Genomic DNA, 18,093 nt, shown 5'->3' with positions numbered 1-18,093 from the left:
CGGGCTCTGTGCTGACGGCTCAGAGCCTGGAGTCTGCTTCTGATTCTTTCCCTCTCTCTCTGTCTGCCCCTCTGCCTCTTGCAGTCTGTCTCTGTCTCTCTCAAAAATAAGCAAACATTAATAAAAATAAAAAATAAAAGGATTCTGAGGGACACATGGGTGGCTCAGTTGGTTAAATGTCTGACTTTGGCTCAGGATGTGATCTTGGGGCTCATGGGTTTGAGCCCCATGTTGGGCTCTGTGCTGACATCCTGGAGCCTGGAGTCGGCCTCGGATTCTGTGTCTCCCTCTCTCTCTGCCCTTACCCCACTCGTGCTTTGTCTCTCTCAAGCATGAATAAATAAAAATTCGAAAATATTAAAAGGATTCTGAGTTTCTCTCGTTTAAAGTTTTATTTATTCTGAGAGGGAGGGTATGGGTGGGGGAGGGACAGAGAGGAGGAGAGAGGCTCTGCGCTGTCAGCCCGGAGCCCCACGTGGGACTCGATCCCATGAACCGGGTCGTCGTGACCTGAGCCGGAACCTAGAGTTGATGCTCAGTCACCTGAGCCACCCCGGAGTCCCGACTCTCTTTTAATTCCATTCCTTGAAGAAACTGTTGGGCCAGAGGGGCCGTGTAGCATTTAGAAGACCCTCTTCTACTCAGAGGCCAGTCAGATGAGGGGGGAGGGCACTGAGCCAGAAGGCAGAGGGCGCGGAGGCAGGAGGGGGACTGAGGCCGGCCCTCCTGTCCTGTTTGCTGAGCAAGCGCTGCTCTGGGAGGCGGACAGGAGCGCGTGGAGCAGGTTGTGTCCTCGGCAGGGAAGCCCCGCCCCTGCCGCCCCGGCCGCCCCGGCCGCCCCGGCCCCTGCCGCCCCTGCCGCCCCTGCCGCCCCGGCCCCTGCCGCCCCTGCCGCCCCTTGCCGTCTCCTCCGTCTGTGTCCCTGCCGTCCCCGGTCTCTGCCGTCTCCTCCGTCCCTGTCTCTGCCGTCTCCTCCGTCTGTGTCCCTGCCGTCTCTGTCTCTTCTGTCTCTTCTCTCCCCGTCTCTGCCGTCTCCTCCGTCTGTGTCTCTTCTGTCTCTGCTGTCCCAGTCACTGCAGTCACTGTCTCCACGGAAGAGCCACATTGTCCTGAGAGAAGTCAGCAGAGGTTGGCAGCTTTGCACGCACATCCCGCGGCTTCTGTGGGGAGCCAGCACGGTATCTAACGTGTGTGGGGCGGTATCTGTGGGACTCCCCTCTCCTCCCCTCCGATTTCAGGTTTTGTAAGTAATCTCCACACCTAGTGTGGGGCTCGGACTCCCCACCTGAGTCGCTGCTCCTCTGCCTGAGGCCGCCGGGCGCTCCTGTGGGCCTTGGGACATTCCGAACCTTACGGAGGGTTTCTCCTCCCCACTCCCCTGGTACCCAGGGATCTGGGAGAAGTCGGGTTCGTGTGCCACTCGTCCCGTCCTCTCAAACCCTGGGGACTGCTCTCCACTACCACAGTCCCTTTGTATGTGAGCAGGAGAGATTCAGAGGAATGTGATCCTGGTTTTCAGTGCCAGGTGTTGTTGCAGAGATTTCTGCCTCCTTGTGCTTAATTTCTGCGAGGGCCGGAGGAGGGAGGTGGTGATGGCGAGCTTAGTCTTGGGGCATCTAAACGACAGCCCAGATGCTTTCACCTCATAAGAGGAAGCCTCGAGAGTAGAGTGGAGACTTCGCACCAGTTCTGAGGACGGCCCGGGTCTGTTACACATTGGTCATCTGCCTTTGGACAGACCTCTTAAACTTAATAATCTGTAGGTCGTCATCTTTGTTGTTGTTGTTAGTGTTTTTCCACCCTCTCTTAGAGAGTCTAACGCGTGGCACGTTCTCAGCCTCACTGCCCAACGCGGTCCTGGGAGGCCAGGGCTGGGTTCTTGCGGCTTCCCCAGCGGTTGGGAGATGCGACGATGCTGTTAGTCCTTATAAGGGCAGGGTCCCTGCATGTTCAAGGCCCAGGCTTCAGCTTCCTAAGATGTACACTGTACAGGAGAGTATAAATATAAAGCTCCTCACAGATCTTTTTTTTTTTAAGTTTATTTTGAGAGAGAGAGAGAGAGAGAATCCCAAACAGGTTCTGTGCTGTCAGCACAGAGCCCGATGTGGGGCTCGATCCCACGAGCTGCAAGATCATGACCTGAGCAGAAACCAAGAGTCAGACACTTAACCATTTGAGCCACCCAGGCGCTCTGAGCTCCATAAATATTTGAAAATAACTGTGGCTGCGATGAACTTGTGAGACTGTGAGGATGTGCGTTTTCTAACGGTGTATTTACTTCAGTATTTCTGCCCTTTTTGGTTCTGTATACATTTTGTTGAGTCATCCGGTATGTGAGACCGGGCTGCGCTGTGTAAAGCAAGGCCAGCAAGCCACTGTGTATGCGGTAGAGACCACTGTTGGGCGTGGACCTCTGTCAAGTACAGCCGCTTCGGTCTCATCAGTCCCAGCGCTGACAGGTTCATTGTCTGCCAGCTTTCGCTGCTCCAGAGTGAGATCATGGGATTTATCTTGGTTGGTCATAAATCCAGTCGCTTTTTCCCACAATAATAGCAGAGGTTTATTTACATATTTTGAAGGGGCTCTGAGATTTCACACTTGTTTCCTGTAGTAAGTTCAGCATCCAGACTGTTCTTAGGAACATAATAAACTGAATCTTTGTTTCTATGCCATGAATAACCGTGCATATTTTTAAAGTCTGAAAATACTGTTTTCGGAGTTTTCCTTGATTTTATCTCCTTGGTTTATGTATTTTGATTGTTATTTATAATTTGACATTTTTTGGAATCAGTGTAGTTTGAGTGACAGTTCTTTCCCCCTCGTTCACACTGGCATTCATGTGGGGGCTTCACCCGTATCCTGAAGTCACTCACACGGCGGTGAGGTGCGCTCCATCGGGCCCTGCTGGGGCCACGCACTCCGCCAGGTGCGCCTTCAAGAAGCTTCCATCCCAATGGTAACAAATACTGTTTTATTCCATCCTTTTAGCATTTATGCAGTATTTTTGTTATTCAGTAGGTATGACACAGAACTAACATTTTTGGGCGTTGTCCTTTTCATATATTTGGTACCCAAATTGTTTCAGAATTCCGGGGTGCCATGCGCAGTCCTCTTGTGTACGGAGTGTGTGACCTAGTGCGAGTCCCAGAGTCTTCTGTGTGCTTGGTGAGGGCGCCAGTGGTCCCAGCCTCGTGCGTCATCTTCCTGTGTCTTAATGAAGAGACTTGCAGCCCTCCCGCCCCGACCAGCCAGGCGCGCGTCCTTCGCCACCCCGCCTGCTGGTCAGTGGCAGCCGTGTCCACAGTCCCTTCCTCCCCGCCTGGTTCAGCGGTCCCTCGGCACATCTTCAGCTCAGCTCTCTCTCTTCACATTTAAACTTGTGTGTCTTCCTCTTGGAAACAGCAAAACCTCCTCCGCCTCTGGTCGCAGCCCTGAGCCCTCCCTGCACACAGCTCACTCCGCCGCCTTACTCCCGTCTGCCGTGCCCGACTCACGCCACCAGCGTGGCCCGTCCCTCCTCGTCGCTGCTTCTCGTGGGCCTCTCATCCTGACTGGTTCCTTTTCTGGAAAAGGGGTGGTGACTTCGAGAGAAAGTTTGATGTTCTTCGGGCAAAAGAGAAAAGGGCTTTCTTTTCATTAATTCATTGACAAATATCTATCAGACACTTTTGTAATCATTAAAGATAATTGTAGTTGATAAAATAAACAAAAGCCCCTATTTTCCTGGAGCTTTTGTTCGTTGGAGGAGACAAGCAAACGAAATAAGTAAAATATGTCAGATTATCAGGAAAAGATAGAGCAAAGATGAGAGAGCAGATTGGGTTTAGATGGGGCAGATTTCAGGCGACGTGGACAGGGAGGGCCTGCGAACACGGCGCTAGCGCGGGGACCAGGGGCGGGGCCGGAGGTGCTGTGCGCGTGCCTGGAGGGGCCGGAGGCCTGCACACCGTGGGCTTGGGGCTGGTGAGGGTGCTTCTGGGTGGCGTGAATGTTCTTGTAAGGGTTCTTACCCTCCTGATCAAGAGGAAGCCTGGATTTTTTGAGTACGTTGTTTCAAATTGACATATTAGGATAAAACCGCGTTTTTCATGATTTAATCTCACAGACTAAGGGAAGACAAATTCTGAAGTTAATTTTATTTTACACTTTGGCATCTAAAAGATTACATCCTTTTTTTGTCAGACAATTTAGACAGTGACGTCTTTATTTCTTAAAGAGATGTAGATGGGTTTTTATTGATTTATTTTGAGAGAGCGGAGTATTTGCAAAACTTGGAGCAGTTGCATCCTGAACCTCCTTCTCGTGTGCCCTCACCTCTCCTTTACCCTCGCGAGTGGAGGGGCTCAGGAAGCCCAGAGACCGGGAGCACACAGTGGCACGTACTTGGAAATTTAAAAGCCAGTAGTAATCATTTGGCTGTTTCCTTTCCTGCTTTCCTAACATTAAACAGGTGGTGAGAAACATTTCTCTAAATTTTGTTCTTGTGGATTTTAAGCTCCTTTCCAGTATGTCTACGTGTGTTACCATGTGTGATATCTAGAAGTGTGAGAAGCACTGAACATCTAGACAGTTCGTGAGTTTGTGGTTTAATTTGTTTAGTGGCTCATATGGGGGCTTGGAAAGGAGGAGGAATAAGCTCTTACTGGGTCTGCTAAGGACTCGGTCTTACAGACTGGGGTGCTCGTCTGACAAGATGGACACCAGGCTGTGCCTGTACTTCTGCACCTGAGCAAATGGTGGTGCTGCGGCTGAACAGCCTAGAAGTGCAGGAGAAAAGGTGTGCTGGTAAGTTAGGGTTGGAGCGTTGTGTGATCCACCACACAAGTAAATACTCCCTCAGTGTTTATGGTGGGTCCGCGGTGGCCTCCACGTGACAGGTGCCGCCATGACTCCAAAGTGTGCAGACTCCACGTCCTTCGTCCCCTTCTTACTGGGAGCAGAAGTAATTCTCCCATTACCACCAGGTGATATTTAAGGTCCGTTCTAGCCAAAGTGTAACGATCCTGTTTTTCTGTCTTGTCAGTAAGATCACGTTATTGAGGAGATATGTTCTAGCTCCATTCCAGAAAAGTTAATGGCCACCTGTCACTACCTTACCGTTGACGTGGCTCTTCATCACGAGGTGATTCAAGAAGAGACCGCTCAGATACAGAATTTAAATAGCCACAAAAAGTGATTGAGGGGAGGCACTTTTTAAAAATAGCCCTTACACCCTCCTGCACTGTTGGTGGGAATGTAAACTGGTACAGCCCCTCTGGAAAACAGTGTGGAGGTTCCTCAGGAAACTAACAACAGAACTCCCCCATGACCCAGCAATAGCACTGCTGGGAATTTACCCAAGGGATACAGGGGTGCTGATGCATAGGGGCACATGTACCCTAATGTTCACAGCAGCACTCTCCACAATAGCTAAAACATGGAAAGGGCCTAAGTGTCCATCAACGGACGAATGGAGCAAGAAGATGTGGTTTATCTATACCATGGAAATCTGGCCATGTGTAGCAACATGGATGGACCTTGAGGGTGTTATGCTGAGTGAAATAAGTCAGGCAGAGAAGGACAAATATCATGTGTGCACGTATAGGAGGATTAGGAGGAACTTGACGGAGGAACAAGGAGGAGAAGAAGGGGGGAAATGGTGGGGGAAAGGGAGGGAGGCAAACCATGAGAGACTCTTGAATGCTGACAAAAACTGAGGACTGATGGATGTGGGGGGGAGGAGGGATGGGGATGGAGGAGGGCACTTGTGGGGATGAGCACTGGGTGTTATATGGAAACTAATTTGACAATAAACTATTTGTAAAAAATAAAATAAAAAAATAAAACTCAAAAAATCCTAAAAAAAATAAAATAAATATAAACATAGAAAATAAATAAATAAAAATAGCCCTTATTTTTGGCCATCTCCCATTCAAAAATACCGTTTGTATACAATTGATGGTAAGAAAACCTAGCAAAGCAAAGTTCTGTAATTTTGCGACCTAGAAATAAACAGTGAAAACTTGGTGATGCCCGTTCTTCCCATGTTTTCAGCACATTTAAATAATTTGCCTCACACTGTACATACTGTTTTACAACCTCCTTTAAAAAGCAGCATCACAGGCATTTTCCATATTATTAAATATTCTTCTAAAATAGTCTCAGTAGCTGTGCGGTAGTCTACCGTATGATACAATATTTAGTTCGCCAGTCCCTTTCATTCACTTTTGGCTGGCTTTCCAGTTTTTGCTTTTATAAATTATACAGAGTGAACTTTGCATACATGTTTGAATGCTTCTCTGGCTATTTTTTTTTTTTTTTTTTTATTTTTTTTAATGTTTTATTTATTTCTAGGAGAGAGAGACAGCGTGAGCAGGGGAGGGTTAGAGAGAGAGAGAGGGAGTGACAGACTCTGAAACAGGCTCCAGGCTCCGAGCTGTCAGCACAGAGCCCGACGCAGGGCTCGAACCCACGAACGGCGAGATCATGACCTGAGCGAAAGTCGGACGCTTAACCGACTAAGCCACCCGGGCGCCCCCCTTCTCTGGCTATTTCTTAAGCATAATTTCTTAGGTAGTCTCACATACATAGTGTTTCTGTTTCTGTTTCAAAGAAACAAACTTTGCTGGAAGAAGACTCAAACGGTCATATGCCAGATAACTATGCTAGATGCCTTCGAGTGTTGTAGTTCACAGAATCTTCAACCCTTTGCACCCTTAGTTTTACAGATGAAAAAATCCATGTGCGTGTGTAAGAAGATATTTTGCAGTAGGTTAACAGTATGCAGGAAGCATTTAAATGTTTTGTTTAGCAACTAACAAAGGCCTTTTTGATAGTCACGAGACAGCAAAACTTATAGATCAAGTTTCACTTCTGTTTTGGCTTTGGAATATATATTTATAATAAGTCTTTTTCATCTCTCTTATGTTTTTATCTAAAGGACTTTAAGTCTAAAAGTATATGTTAATTGGCATTCTTAGCTCCCAAAGAAAAAGTGGGTGATTCTCTTGTGAATATTGGGTTCTCGTCATATGACTACCATCACAGGTGATTAATTTACAAATCACCTTTTATGTTTAAATTAGAAGCAGGTAATAATAGTTTCCTAGGTGAAAATGGTGTCCCTTCCCTTAAATTCCAGGCGTGGTTTTCATATCTTGTTCCTGAAGGATGTGGGAGGTGAAAGTGCAGCGGGCACTAGGCCGAGGAAGGTTCACAGGAGGAAGTGACGGCAGTGACCGCGAGAGAGCCCTTCCCTGGGCAAACATAATAGACCTACTCTGCTTTGGGAAGTGGGGTTGTTGCTTTGAGGGCCTGGTGCTTGTTGTCTAATGTAGTGGTTTGTTTCATCACAGTCACATTGATCAGACAACAACATGGCAGGACCCCAGGAAGGCCATGCTCTCCCAGATGAGCGTCACGGCGCCCACCAGCCCACCGGTGCAGCAGAGCATGATGAACTCGGCCTCGGGTGAGTGACGCGCTGTCCTAGAGCACGTGGCAGAAGCACTTGTGCACCGCTAGCACCTTCCGTGCAACATGGTCATTATTCTTGTAAGGAGACTGGAGCATGGGTGACTGTTCATTTCTACCTGTTGGTTTGTTGGTTTGTTTGCTTACAGGTTTATTTAGTTTTGAGGAGGATGGGAGGGGCAGAGAGAGAGGGAATCCGAATCAGGCTTCAGTCTCTGAGCTGTCAGCACAGAGCCCAGTGCAGGGGTCAAACTCGAATCGCAAGATCCTGATCTGAGTCGAAGTCCTTAAATGATTGAGCCCCCAGGCGCCCTGTTTCTACCTGGGCTTTTATGGGAGACATCGTTTACTTCGTTTACCATTAAAAAATGGCATGTTTTACCCGAGTCTCTTTCAGTCATTAATATACAGAAGGGCTGGCAACCGAAAGGCACTGTTCTTACAGTTTCAGTTCTGAAGTCAGTGTCTCCAATTCCCAGTTTGGTTAATTTTGACATGCTTGTGTTTGACCTGATTTTGACCCCACTGCCTTCTTTGTGAGGTGTTAAAGTTGGAGGTTTCTTTCTTCCCTTCGTGGTTTGCATGGGAAGAAACCATAGTGTTCTTAACTACCTTTTAATAAGTGTATTTGTTCTACCTTAAAAGTATCTGCAAGGTTGCAGCGTATAAACCACACTAGTATGTGTTACTGAACACGCTTCTACCCTTTTCACTGACGAGGGACCTCATGATGGATCTTTTTTCTTATTTGGTAGGGTATTGAAATGTGCTGTTTTTCTCATCTATGTAGTGGAGGGCTCCACTGCACATTGCTGGAGAGGGTAGAGATGGGGAGAGCTTCAAGGAAATAAAACAATACATATACAGCTTTTATTTACATTTCTGTTGCAGAATAGGTACTGACTAAGGGTTTAGTGACCTCTTAGTCGGTCAGGTACCTCTGTTGTATGGGCCCCAGGCCATAGCTATCCCCTTGGGCCTCTTCCTGCCGAAGGGACAGGGGTGCCCCAGGAAGATGCAGCTCCATGCTGGCATCTGGGATTGGGGCCTTCGGGCTGCGTTTCTGCTTTTGGCCCCGGGTCAGAGCACAGAAGACAGCGGCTGTGATGGATCACGTGTCTGTCACAGCCCATTCATCTTGCTTACGCGGCGTACTGACCGGCCCATGTGGGTGGCTGCAGTGTAGACTGTCTTCGGCAGCAGGCTTTGAAAAGAACTGCTGGCCTGTGGGGACGACAGGCCACAGACTGGCTCTGGGTCTAGGAGAGCCCAGGATTGGAACCATCCCTCTGCCCCGGGAGGCGAGGCCGGTTTGTGGGGTCTCTGCTCTGTCCTTGCCCTTGATGGGCGGGACATTTGAATTCTGGAGTTACATGCTGAAAACAGGAGGAAAGATTCATGATGAAGCTTTTCTTGTCATAAACTTTCTCCATATAAACTTTTGAAAAAAGATTCATTCCGTTAATCTTCCATTTTATCTTGTTATAATATGAATACATTAACTTATTTTGCAGAAACTTACTTATGTGTGATATTTAACTTAAAAGTTGCAAGGCCAGATATTATGCAAGTATTTGACTAATATTTTTACTTGACATCTAGTTCATTTTTATTAAATTTCCAAATAAAGGTTGTGAAAGCTGCCTTGTATTTATAGTCCAAAGAAGATGATTCACACTATTCATTTTGTCATGCTCCATCTAAAACTATCCCCAGGAAGCTAGTAATAAATACATCGTTAATTTAAAGTTTATTTTGGAAGATTTAGGCATTTGGCATCTAACAAGGTTGATTGTGATTCTTTTAGAACTTGGGTTTATTTTTTCCTATTAAATTTTCTGTTAATGGCCCGAGGAATTAGGGAGAATTTGTATTCAAATTTGTGTTTAAATTCAAAAGTACATATCAGATTGGCTTTAGAGGATATTAGAATACTTGTGTTTATTTTTGTAGCTCTGTGTTTTGGTTGTATCGGATGTTTCGTACACTGCACGTAAACCCGCCGGCACGCTTGCCTGCAGCTGTGGTCCGTGGACAGAGTGACTCTGACGGGGACCGTTTGAGCTGAGTGGCGTCTGGTGTGCCAGGCTAGGAGTGGGGGGAGGGAACAGAGCTGGCCTGAAACGGGACAAGCCCTGCCCCCCCGACGTGGGCATGTGTCAGGGGAGAGGAGAGAATGGTGGTAAGCTGTATGAAGTGTTCCGGGTCCTTTTTGCACCTTTCGTACAGTGGCCACTGAAGTTAGCTACTGTTCCTAGACTCCCTTCCTGGATGAGGAAACTTGCATAACTGTCCCCAGATCATGCAGTTGGTCAGTGGTAGAAGCCAGGATTCAGTCGTTGCTAACAGATCCCCAGAGCCCATCCTCTTAATCTACATGTGGACCAGGGTTAGGGTCAGTGAGGGAGGAAAGCCTCCAGGAGGGCTGAGGGGGCCTGTCAGTGTGCTGCGCTCACGGGACAGCTCTTCCCCTGAAGGTGGCAGGTGTGGGGGGCTCTCTGCACGCCACAAAGTACACACACTGCTCCTTAAGAAGAGAATATCGGGGTGCCCTGGTGGCTCAGTCAATTAAGTTTCTGACTCTTGATTTCAGCTTAGGTCGTGAACTCACGGTTTGTGAGTTCGAGCCCCACATCGGGCTCCATGCTGAGTGGAGCCTGCGTGGGATTTTCTCTCTCTCTTGCCCTTCCCTCACTCTCTCAGTCTCTCAAAATAAATTAAAAATAAAAAAAAAGAGGACATGGAAGGTCATTGTCTTCAGTGGGCTGGTCACACAGTGTGATGCTTTAAGAAAGGAAGAGATGGAGGCGCCTGGGTGGCTTAGTCGGTTAAGCGTCCGACTTTCGCTTAGGTCATGATCTCGCGGTTCGTGGGTTCGAGCCCCGCGTCGGGCTCTGTGCTGACTGCCAGCTCAGAGCCTGGAGCCTGTTTCCGATTCTGTGTCTCCCTCTCTCTCAGACCCTCCCCTGCTCACACCGTCTCTCTGTCTCTCAGAAATAAATATTAAAAAAAAAAAAAAAGGGAGAGACGGATATAATAAAATCAAAAAGGTGTTTTTTGTTTTTTGTTTTTAACTCAAAAGACAAAAACTGATCCTGAAAAGGAAAAGGAGTCATGGAAAGTTTTAGAATGAGAGCAGGATGCTAAGTTAGGGGTATATGAAAATTCTTACAATGGCACAAATTTAAATCAAAATTGTTCTGAATTTGGTTACAAATATATATGGGGCCTAACTGTCCCATCGAGTGCTGAGGCTGTAGAGAGCATGTATACGGTCGGGATTCACATGGACTCCGTGGTTGGCTTTCACTTTTTCCAGTTTAGTGGACATTTAAGAATAAATAGTGGACTCATACATGGTGTTGAAATGCTTTGGAATGAAAGTCACGTCCTCACGTTCCTGTGAAATGACAGCTCTCATGTCACCTCAGTCAGGCCTCCAGCGAGGGCCTTCCCTTTCTCTTTCGGGATGCATGCATGGTGCTTGGTGGTTGTGCTTTGCAGGGGGCTCCGGTCCCTCAGATCACACAAGAGAGATTGGCCGGGCCCTCTACCCTGTGTTGGCAAGGGCATCTCTTAGGAGAGTTTCGAGCCTAGAGCCGGTGAACAAGGAGAATCATGAGGGTATTTAGATACATTCGAGAATGCTGACTATAGCAGAGCAGTGAGGGGCTTCCTGAGCCAGCAGGGTGTCCACAGCGGGCAGTGCACTTCTCCTGAAACACTGTCCTGCTCAGCTGTGCTAAGTACAACTTGACCTATGTTTTTGTCACTGATCATTTAAGCAAGAACTTGTTAGTTCTTGAAGAAGAATTCTCCTCCTTTAAATATTGGAGTCTAGCTTTGTGCTCTGGTCTGTTTCTATTCAAACCCACATCCTTAAAACTCTCATTTTCTTTAGACTGTCCAGACCTGTTTTCTGCATAACTTTTTAATGGTTTGCCTAACTGACTGATCTTTTAAAATTCTCTCCCAAGTCCAAGATTTGATGAAATCCTCTTTCTTGAGTTCAGCCTAATACAGTTTAGCAGAATGATCGGTTTACTCTTGTTTTTATAAGTCCTTTTTCAAAATGTGAGGTAGCAGTGACAGATTCCATTGCTACACTGGATACCTGTCGTTTGTCATTGGCCAAATTTCCTAATCTACATAATTGAGAAAACAGGAGTTTGCCAGTTAAATGGTACACCTGGAGAGGGTTCTAGAGACGTGATTTACTAGATTCATCTTTATTTTTAAATGTTTATTTTTGAGAGAGAAAGAGGACAGAAGATGACAGAGAACCCTGAGCAGGCTCCACACCGATAGCACAGAGCCTGGGTTGGGGCCCTGACTCACAAACTCTGAGATCATGATGTGACACAAAATCGAGAGTCAGATGCTTAACCGATTGAGCCACCCAGGTGCTCCATCTAAACTAGATTCTATGAAGTAGATTAATTTATATCTTTATGTCTACTTAATTGGCATATAAATGGCCGTGAAATTGCTAAAAGAATTTTGAAAACTGAGGAAAGGAAAACTAAAAGGAGATTGGAATCATTCAAGATAATATTCCTATTGTGGTTTACATAAAAATCTGCAATAACGTGTACCTATATGAACGTATGTATAAACCCTCATCTCTTAAATTACTTGGGATGTCGGGTGCCCAGTGGGCTCAGTCAGTGAAGCAGGCGACTCTCGGTCTCGGGGTCAGGGGTTTGAGCCCCACGTTGGGTGTAGAGATTACTTTTAAAAAATTACATTACTGGGGCGCCTGGATGGCTTAGTCGGTTAAGCGTCCGACTTTTGCTTAGGTCATGATCTCGCGGTTCGTGGGTTCGAGCCCCGCGTCGGGCTCTGCGCTGACTGCCAGCTCAGAGCCTGGAGCCTGTTTCAGAGTCTGCGTCTCCTTCTCTCTCTGACCCTCCCCTGATCACGCTGTCTCTCTCTCTCTCTCTCTCTCTCTCTCCTAGAAATAAATAAAAGTATTTAAAAAAAAATTACATTACTGGGGCACCTGGGTGGCTCAGTCAGTTGAGCATCCGACTTTGGCTCAGTGGTGATCTCACAGTTTGTGGGTTCGAGCCCTACGTTGGGCTCTGTGCTGACAGCTAGCTTGGAGCCTGGAGCCTGCTTTGGATTCTGTGTCTCCCTCTCTCTCTGACCCTCTGCTTGCTCGCGCGCGTGCTCTCTTTCTCTCAGAAATAAATTTTTTAAAAAAATTTTAAAAAAGAAAGAACTACATTACTTGAGATGATTGTCCTTGAGAAATTCTATCAAGTGTGTTAGTTTATAGCATGTGAACAGTGTTTTATGCATGCTTGGGATCTGTATAAAATCAGTCTACATACTGAGAGTTTGTTGAACATTAGTGACTTTTGTGATAGACAATGTGACAGTTCCTTAACCAGCTTTATTTGTATCAAGATATAAAATATTGAGTAGTAGCCTGTTAATAATACCCCACAAGACTGTAGAATCTTAGAGCAGTGGTAAAGTCCAGGAGGAGTATACTGCATGGTGACCCAGAGATAACTGAATGCTAAAGGGCTGGTAACTGTTTAGAACCTTAAAAATCATAAGCCTTGATTTAAATTAAGCAATAACCCAGGTACCTACTTTTAATTTTTTAAATGTTTAATGTTTATTCTTGAGAGAGAAGACAGTGTGAGCAGGGGAGGGGTAGAAGAGAGAGAGAGACAGAATCTGAGGCAGCTCCAGGCTCTGAGCTGTCAGCACAGAGCCCGATGCGGGGCTCGAACCCACGAACCGTGAGGTCATGACCTGAGCCGAAGTCGGATGCTTAACCCACTGAGCCACCCAGGCGCCCCTCCCTACTTTCTAAAAATGTACCTTTGGTAACCGTACAAAATCAGATGTCTTATTTTATAGGTACATTTTAAGGAATTCATTGTTTTTACGTTTTAAAGTGAGGCATTCATTTGACTAATGTCCAGATCTACCAGTGAAACTCTTTGAGATTTCCCTCCTAGGGAAACCTGCATGGAACTGCTAGGGAATAGCTCAAGGTGAGTGGAGAGGACGCCCTCTTGATCACCCGAGATGATACACGTTAGAGGAATGTGTTGACCCCCTTCTTTGCAGCGGGGGACACTGTTGGGAAACAGGCAGAGTGAAGTGCACGGCACTGCTGGCCTGTTCCCCGGCTTTATGCGCTCTGTCAGGGCCTCCGAACTGTGGGGAGGAAAGAAGCTTCCCGAGAAAAGTGGCAGGTGGAGAGAGTGGATGTGATGAGGTAGAAGGGCCTGTGAAAGGGAATCGGTGTAAGGTTTTCACTGTAAAAAACAGGGCTGGAGCCAAGTGGCAGAGCTGACCGCAGCGTTAGGAGCCGCAAGTTCCTGCTCCCTGAGCCGAGCTCCTCAGCCTGCAATCCTGCTTTTCACCTTCAGAGTGAACGGCGGAGGGGTGGAGAATAAGGGTTATGGTCTGGTGGATGTGGGTTTGAGTCCCGGCTCTGTCACCTACTGCCTGTGCGGTCTTGGACGGGCTGCAGGAGCGACAGGTGTCTTTACCTGAAAAATAGAAATGATGGTAACATTGAACTTGCAATATAGCTCCTGTGAAGATTAACACACTCCATATAACATGGTTGTACATAGTTAGAAATTACTCAAGATAGATAGTGCTTAGTATATATATTGGGTGTGTAGGAGGTAAGTAAGTGTGATCTGATCTGATATTTTACATTTTAATCAGTTTATAGTAACAGGTAGCTACTCTTCCTTTCAAATAATTTTCTTTATATATATTTTTAAGTGTATTTATTTGAGAGAGAGAGAGCGCAAATGTGTGTGCACAAGTTGGAGAGGGGCAGAGAAAGAAGTCCAAGCAGGCTCTGAGCTGTCAGCACAGAACCCGACGTGGGGCTCAATCCCACAAACCTTGAGATCATGACTTGAGCTAAGTCAGATGCTTAACTGACTGAGCCACTCAGACTCCCTTAAAATAATTTCTTATGCTCAAATACGGGTCATTGGCTCTTTTCCCAGTCATGTGTTATTTTCTGGCTTTTAAGTTCTTATAGATTCTCTGGTATAGATGGTAGAGTGTTAAATATAATTATGTTTTTCTTCCTTTACAGCACTTAAATTTTTTTTTTGATTCTTCAGAAAGTTCTTGACAGTTAAGAGATGGAAATTATTTGTTAATCTCAAGTGACAATATATGGAATGAGAGTATACTAAAATATGTCAAACAATAAAACAGGGACAAAGCCTAAAGACGGCAGTGAATGATGTGAATGACAGAGACCGTGTATCCCAGATAGCATTATTTAAACCAAAATTGTTTTTTTTTTTCAATCTGGAAATGTAGGTAAATTAAGAAAAGATGGCCACAGGAAAAGAGCATAGTAAAAATCAAAAGTATAATAATCCAGGGCGAATATAACTAATTCTCCAGAAACTTGATTTGTTTTACATAGTTTGTGTCTTGATTGATTTGATAATGAAGTTCCTGAAAAATGATTAGTAATATGGAAACTACCATTTTTTTAATTTAAAAATATGAAGGAGTCTAGTTCATATTACTAAAAGTTGCAAATAATATATGGAAACTCTGAAGATAAAAATATTTGTGAAAAAGAAAAATTAATTCAGGGAACCCCTGGGTGACTCGGTTGAGCGCCTGACTCTTGATTTCAGCTCTGGTCATGATCTCATGGTCCATGGGTTTGAGCCCCACGTCGGGCTCTGCACTGACAGCACGGAGCCTGCTTGGAATTCTCTCTCTCCCCCTCCCTTTGCCTCTCCCCAGCTCATGAGCACGTGTGCTCTCTCAAATAAACGTTAAAAAATCAAACAAACAAACCGTGAATTCAGCATGAACTTCCAATCAGGTTGCAAGTGACAGTAGCTTGCAGTTACCTTGTCTTCTAGTTTGTCCTTCTGAAGTGTCGTTAGACCCAGTGACACACCACACAGGGCATTTCTCTATCTTGGTGGCTTTGGGACTTTGCTCTCAATGGAATGTACCGCTGGTGTCGAGTCAGCTAACGGCCTCTGTCTGTCGTGCTCTGATGAGGAGAGCTAAAATATTTTCTAAATAATTTTAAAACTAAGAATTAACCTGGGCAAGGCAGAATCAACATTTGGTATGTGGAACAATAGATGTTGGCTGATACATCGTCTTTCTTTATGCTGAGTCAAAAATAAGCACCCAGTGGAGGAATCTTCCGGTCCCCAAATACAGAAGCAAAACTGTGAAGTCACTTATTCTAGAATTGGGGTGTGTGTTTGTATATGAATGTGCTGCCCAATACAGTCTGTAGCATTTTTAAAGTATCCATTTCTTTATTCCTTTATTGGAGAAATCCCAGCTAATCAAGTTGAAAGGTAGATCTATAGAGCGTCTTCATTTTTCAGTAGCTCAAGGATCAGAAGTTTTTATAGTGCTCCAGTTTCAGATAGAGGAATTCCTTTCTTTCTTCTTTGCTTCATGTTAGAGGTTCTCTTTGTGCAGTGATCAGAGAATATATGGAAACTCGGGGCTGTTGAGTTCCCTTGACCTGGTCTTATGGCACAAATAACAGATCTAGTTGTAAAAAGTCTATTAGTAGTTTTTGAAGTAATCATTTGGGAAAGTAAAGTTCATTTGAATTCTGAAAGTTAGTGTAAATATTGAACCTAATTTGTTATTTTACCCAACAGACTAACTTGTAGAGTAAGGGGATATCGTTAAAGAATATAAAGAAAAAAGTTGGCATGTGAGTATTATTGGCACTTATATAGATAGAAGCGTCCGTGTTCAACTTTGTTTTCAGTGATTATTTGTGGAATTTGGAAACACTGCTCAGCTTTGGAGTAGACAGAGGATGAAAAAGAGTTTCAATTATTTACATTTGAGAAAAAAATAAATGCCTGTTTTATTTCTTCTCTTGACAAGTGTTGGAATATTATTTTTGTCTTTCCCACTGATTTCTAAATACTTCTGGTTACTCTATTGCCACAGTAATTTTATGACTCATAAGAGGAGTATTTGTGTGAAAGATTAAAATGCTAATTCTTTAAAAATGATATCCATAGACTACCATATATAGGCAGCATCAGTGAAATAAAAAAGAATCCTGCAACAATAAACAGAGTCTTCCAAAATACTTATGTTTTTTAACGTCAGTAAGGTAAGGAGGTGGCAAAACTTAAATTGGGTTAAAGTTGTTTTTTTAACCTTTCTTTTTTTTTTTTTTTTTTTAAGTAGACTCCACACTGGGTGTGGCTTGAACTCATAACCCTGAGATTGTGACCTGAGCTGAGATGAAGAGTCAGATGCTTAACCACTCCGCCACCTAGGTGCTTCTCATTTCAACTTTGAGACCCAGGTTTATTTTCTGATCAACCTGCCTTTTTGCATTATGCATGAATTTTAGTAAATTAAATGTATTATTGAAACAAAATTGTAGAACTATTTCAGGAAAGAGTAGGGAATTGACTTTTTAAGAAGTACCTACCATAAGCCCTGCCCTACATCAAGTACTTCTTATAAAACTCTCACATTATTGGAGACAGTGTTTGTCTCCCATTTTTCTGGGTAAGGAAAGGAAGCATTGAGCAGAGTAAGGAACTTGCGCAGCGCTAGAAGGTTAATACAGGACTCATCAAGGATTGACTGTAGGTCAGTCTGAACCTCTAAACCTTTTACAGTTTTCTCTAAACTAGGCTGTCTTTCTAGGGTGTTAATATAGAAATAAAATCATACTTAATTGCATTTTTATGCATCAAGGGCTTTTTATTTTTTTAGCAACTAACCAACGAATTGCACTGTTGCTGTGTTGGTGAAGTTTGAGTTAATGGTAGGTCGTTCTATAAGAGTTTAATGAAAACACGGGAGCCTTATTAGTTTTCTGTGTTATGGATGAGTGGTTCTTAATTTGTGGCAGGAGGGACATCGCCTGGGGGTGCGTTAAAATCAGACGGTGGCCCAGCAGGTCTGGACCGAAGGCTCCCCATTTCTATCTAACACGTTTGTCAGCGGTGCTCGTGCTGCCGCTTCATGGGCTGCACAGAACAGAGGCTCTAAATGGTGAACTTGAGACCACACAGGGTTACTAAGGTCTTCTGTGTTAATATTATTCCTGCTTTCTGTTGGGATAAAACCTGTACAAGTGATAGATTGGAATCCATTAGTTCATACGGGAGCTTATTTAATATAAAAATCCTGTAAAATGGTACCAACTTTTTAAAATGTTTATTTATTTTCAAAGAGAGAGAGAGAGAGCATGCACTAGTGGGGGAGGGGCAGGGTGAGGGGGAGAGAGTGTGTTCCAAGCAGGCTCCACACCGGCAGCACGGAGCCCAATGTGGGGCTTGAACCTGTGAACTGTGAGATCACGACCTGAGCCGAGATCAGGAGTCGGACGCTTCACCAGGTGAGCCACTCAGGTGTCCCAGTGGTACCAGCTTTTAAAAAACCTATGACTTAGAAAAGCGCAAACTAAGGATCTGAGAAATTGCGACTTGAGCAAGACTAGTCAATTATTTTTTCCACAGATAGGTTTTTAATCATTTCAGCTCAGCAAGATTTGGTTGTGTGTGACGGCCATGCTCAGCCGTGGGGATACCAAGACAAAGAACTCAAGGTGTTTTTTTCCCGACTTGGGCCCGATGGTGAAGGTGTGGGGTGTTGGCAAGTGAGTAGGGC

General features: G+C 45.1%; 1 protein-coding gene across 7 annotated transcripts in view; it reads left to right on the top strand.

Moving 5' to 3' along the window:
* YAP1 (Yes1 associated transcriptional regulator) overlaps positions 1 to 18,093 on the top strand; it is a 116,875-nt gene that overhangs the window by 50,192 nt on the left and 48,590 nt on the right. For all 7 annotated transcript variants that reach the window (XR_005525354.1, XM_039216539.1, XM_039216540.1 and 4 more), the window contains exon 3: positions 7,335 to 7,450. Coding sequence is in view for 6 of the 7 variants with exons in the window: in XM_039216539.1 (XP_039072470.1) it covers positions 7,335 to 7,450 (116 nt within the window). In the remaining variant the exon portion in view is untranslated. The remainder of the gene's footprint in view (positions 1 to 7,334; positions 7,451 to 18,093) is intronic.

Source organism: Hyaena hyaena, unplaced genomic scaffold, assembly GCF_003009895.1.
Source record: "Hyaena hyaena isolate Hyena2069 unplaced genomic scaffold, ASM300989v1 scaffold_638, whole genome shotgun sequence".
NCBI classification, from domain to species: Eukaryota; Metazoa; Chordata; class Mammalia; order Carnivora; family Hyaenidae; genus Hyaena; species Hyaena hyaena.
Note: the sequence above shows the minus strand (reverse complement) of the source record. Positions and strands in the feature narration are given on the sequence as shown.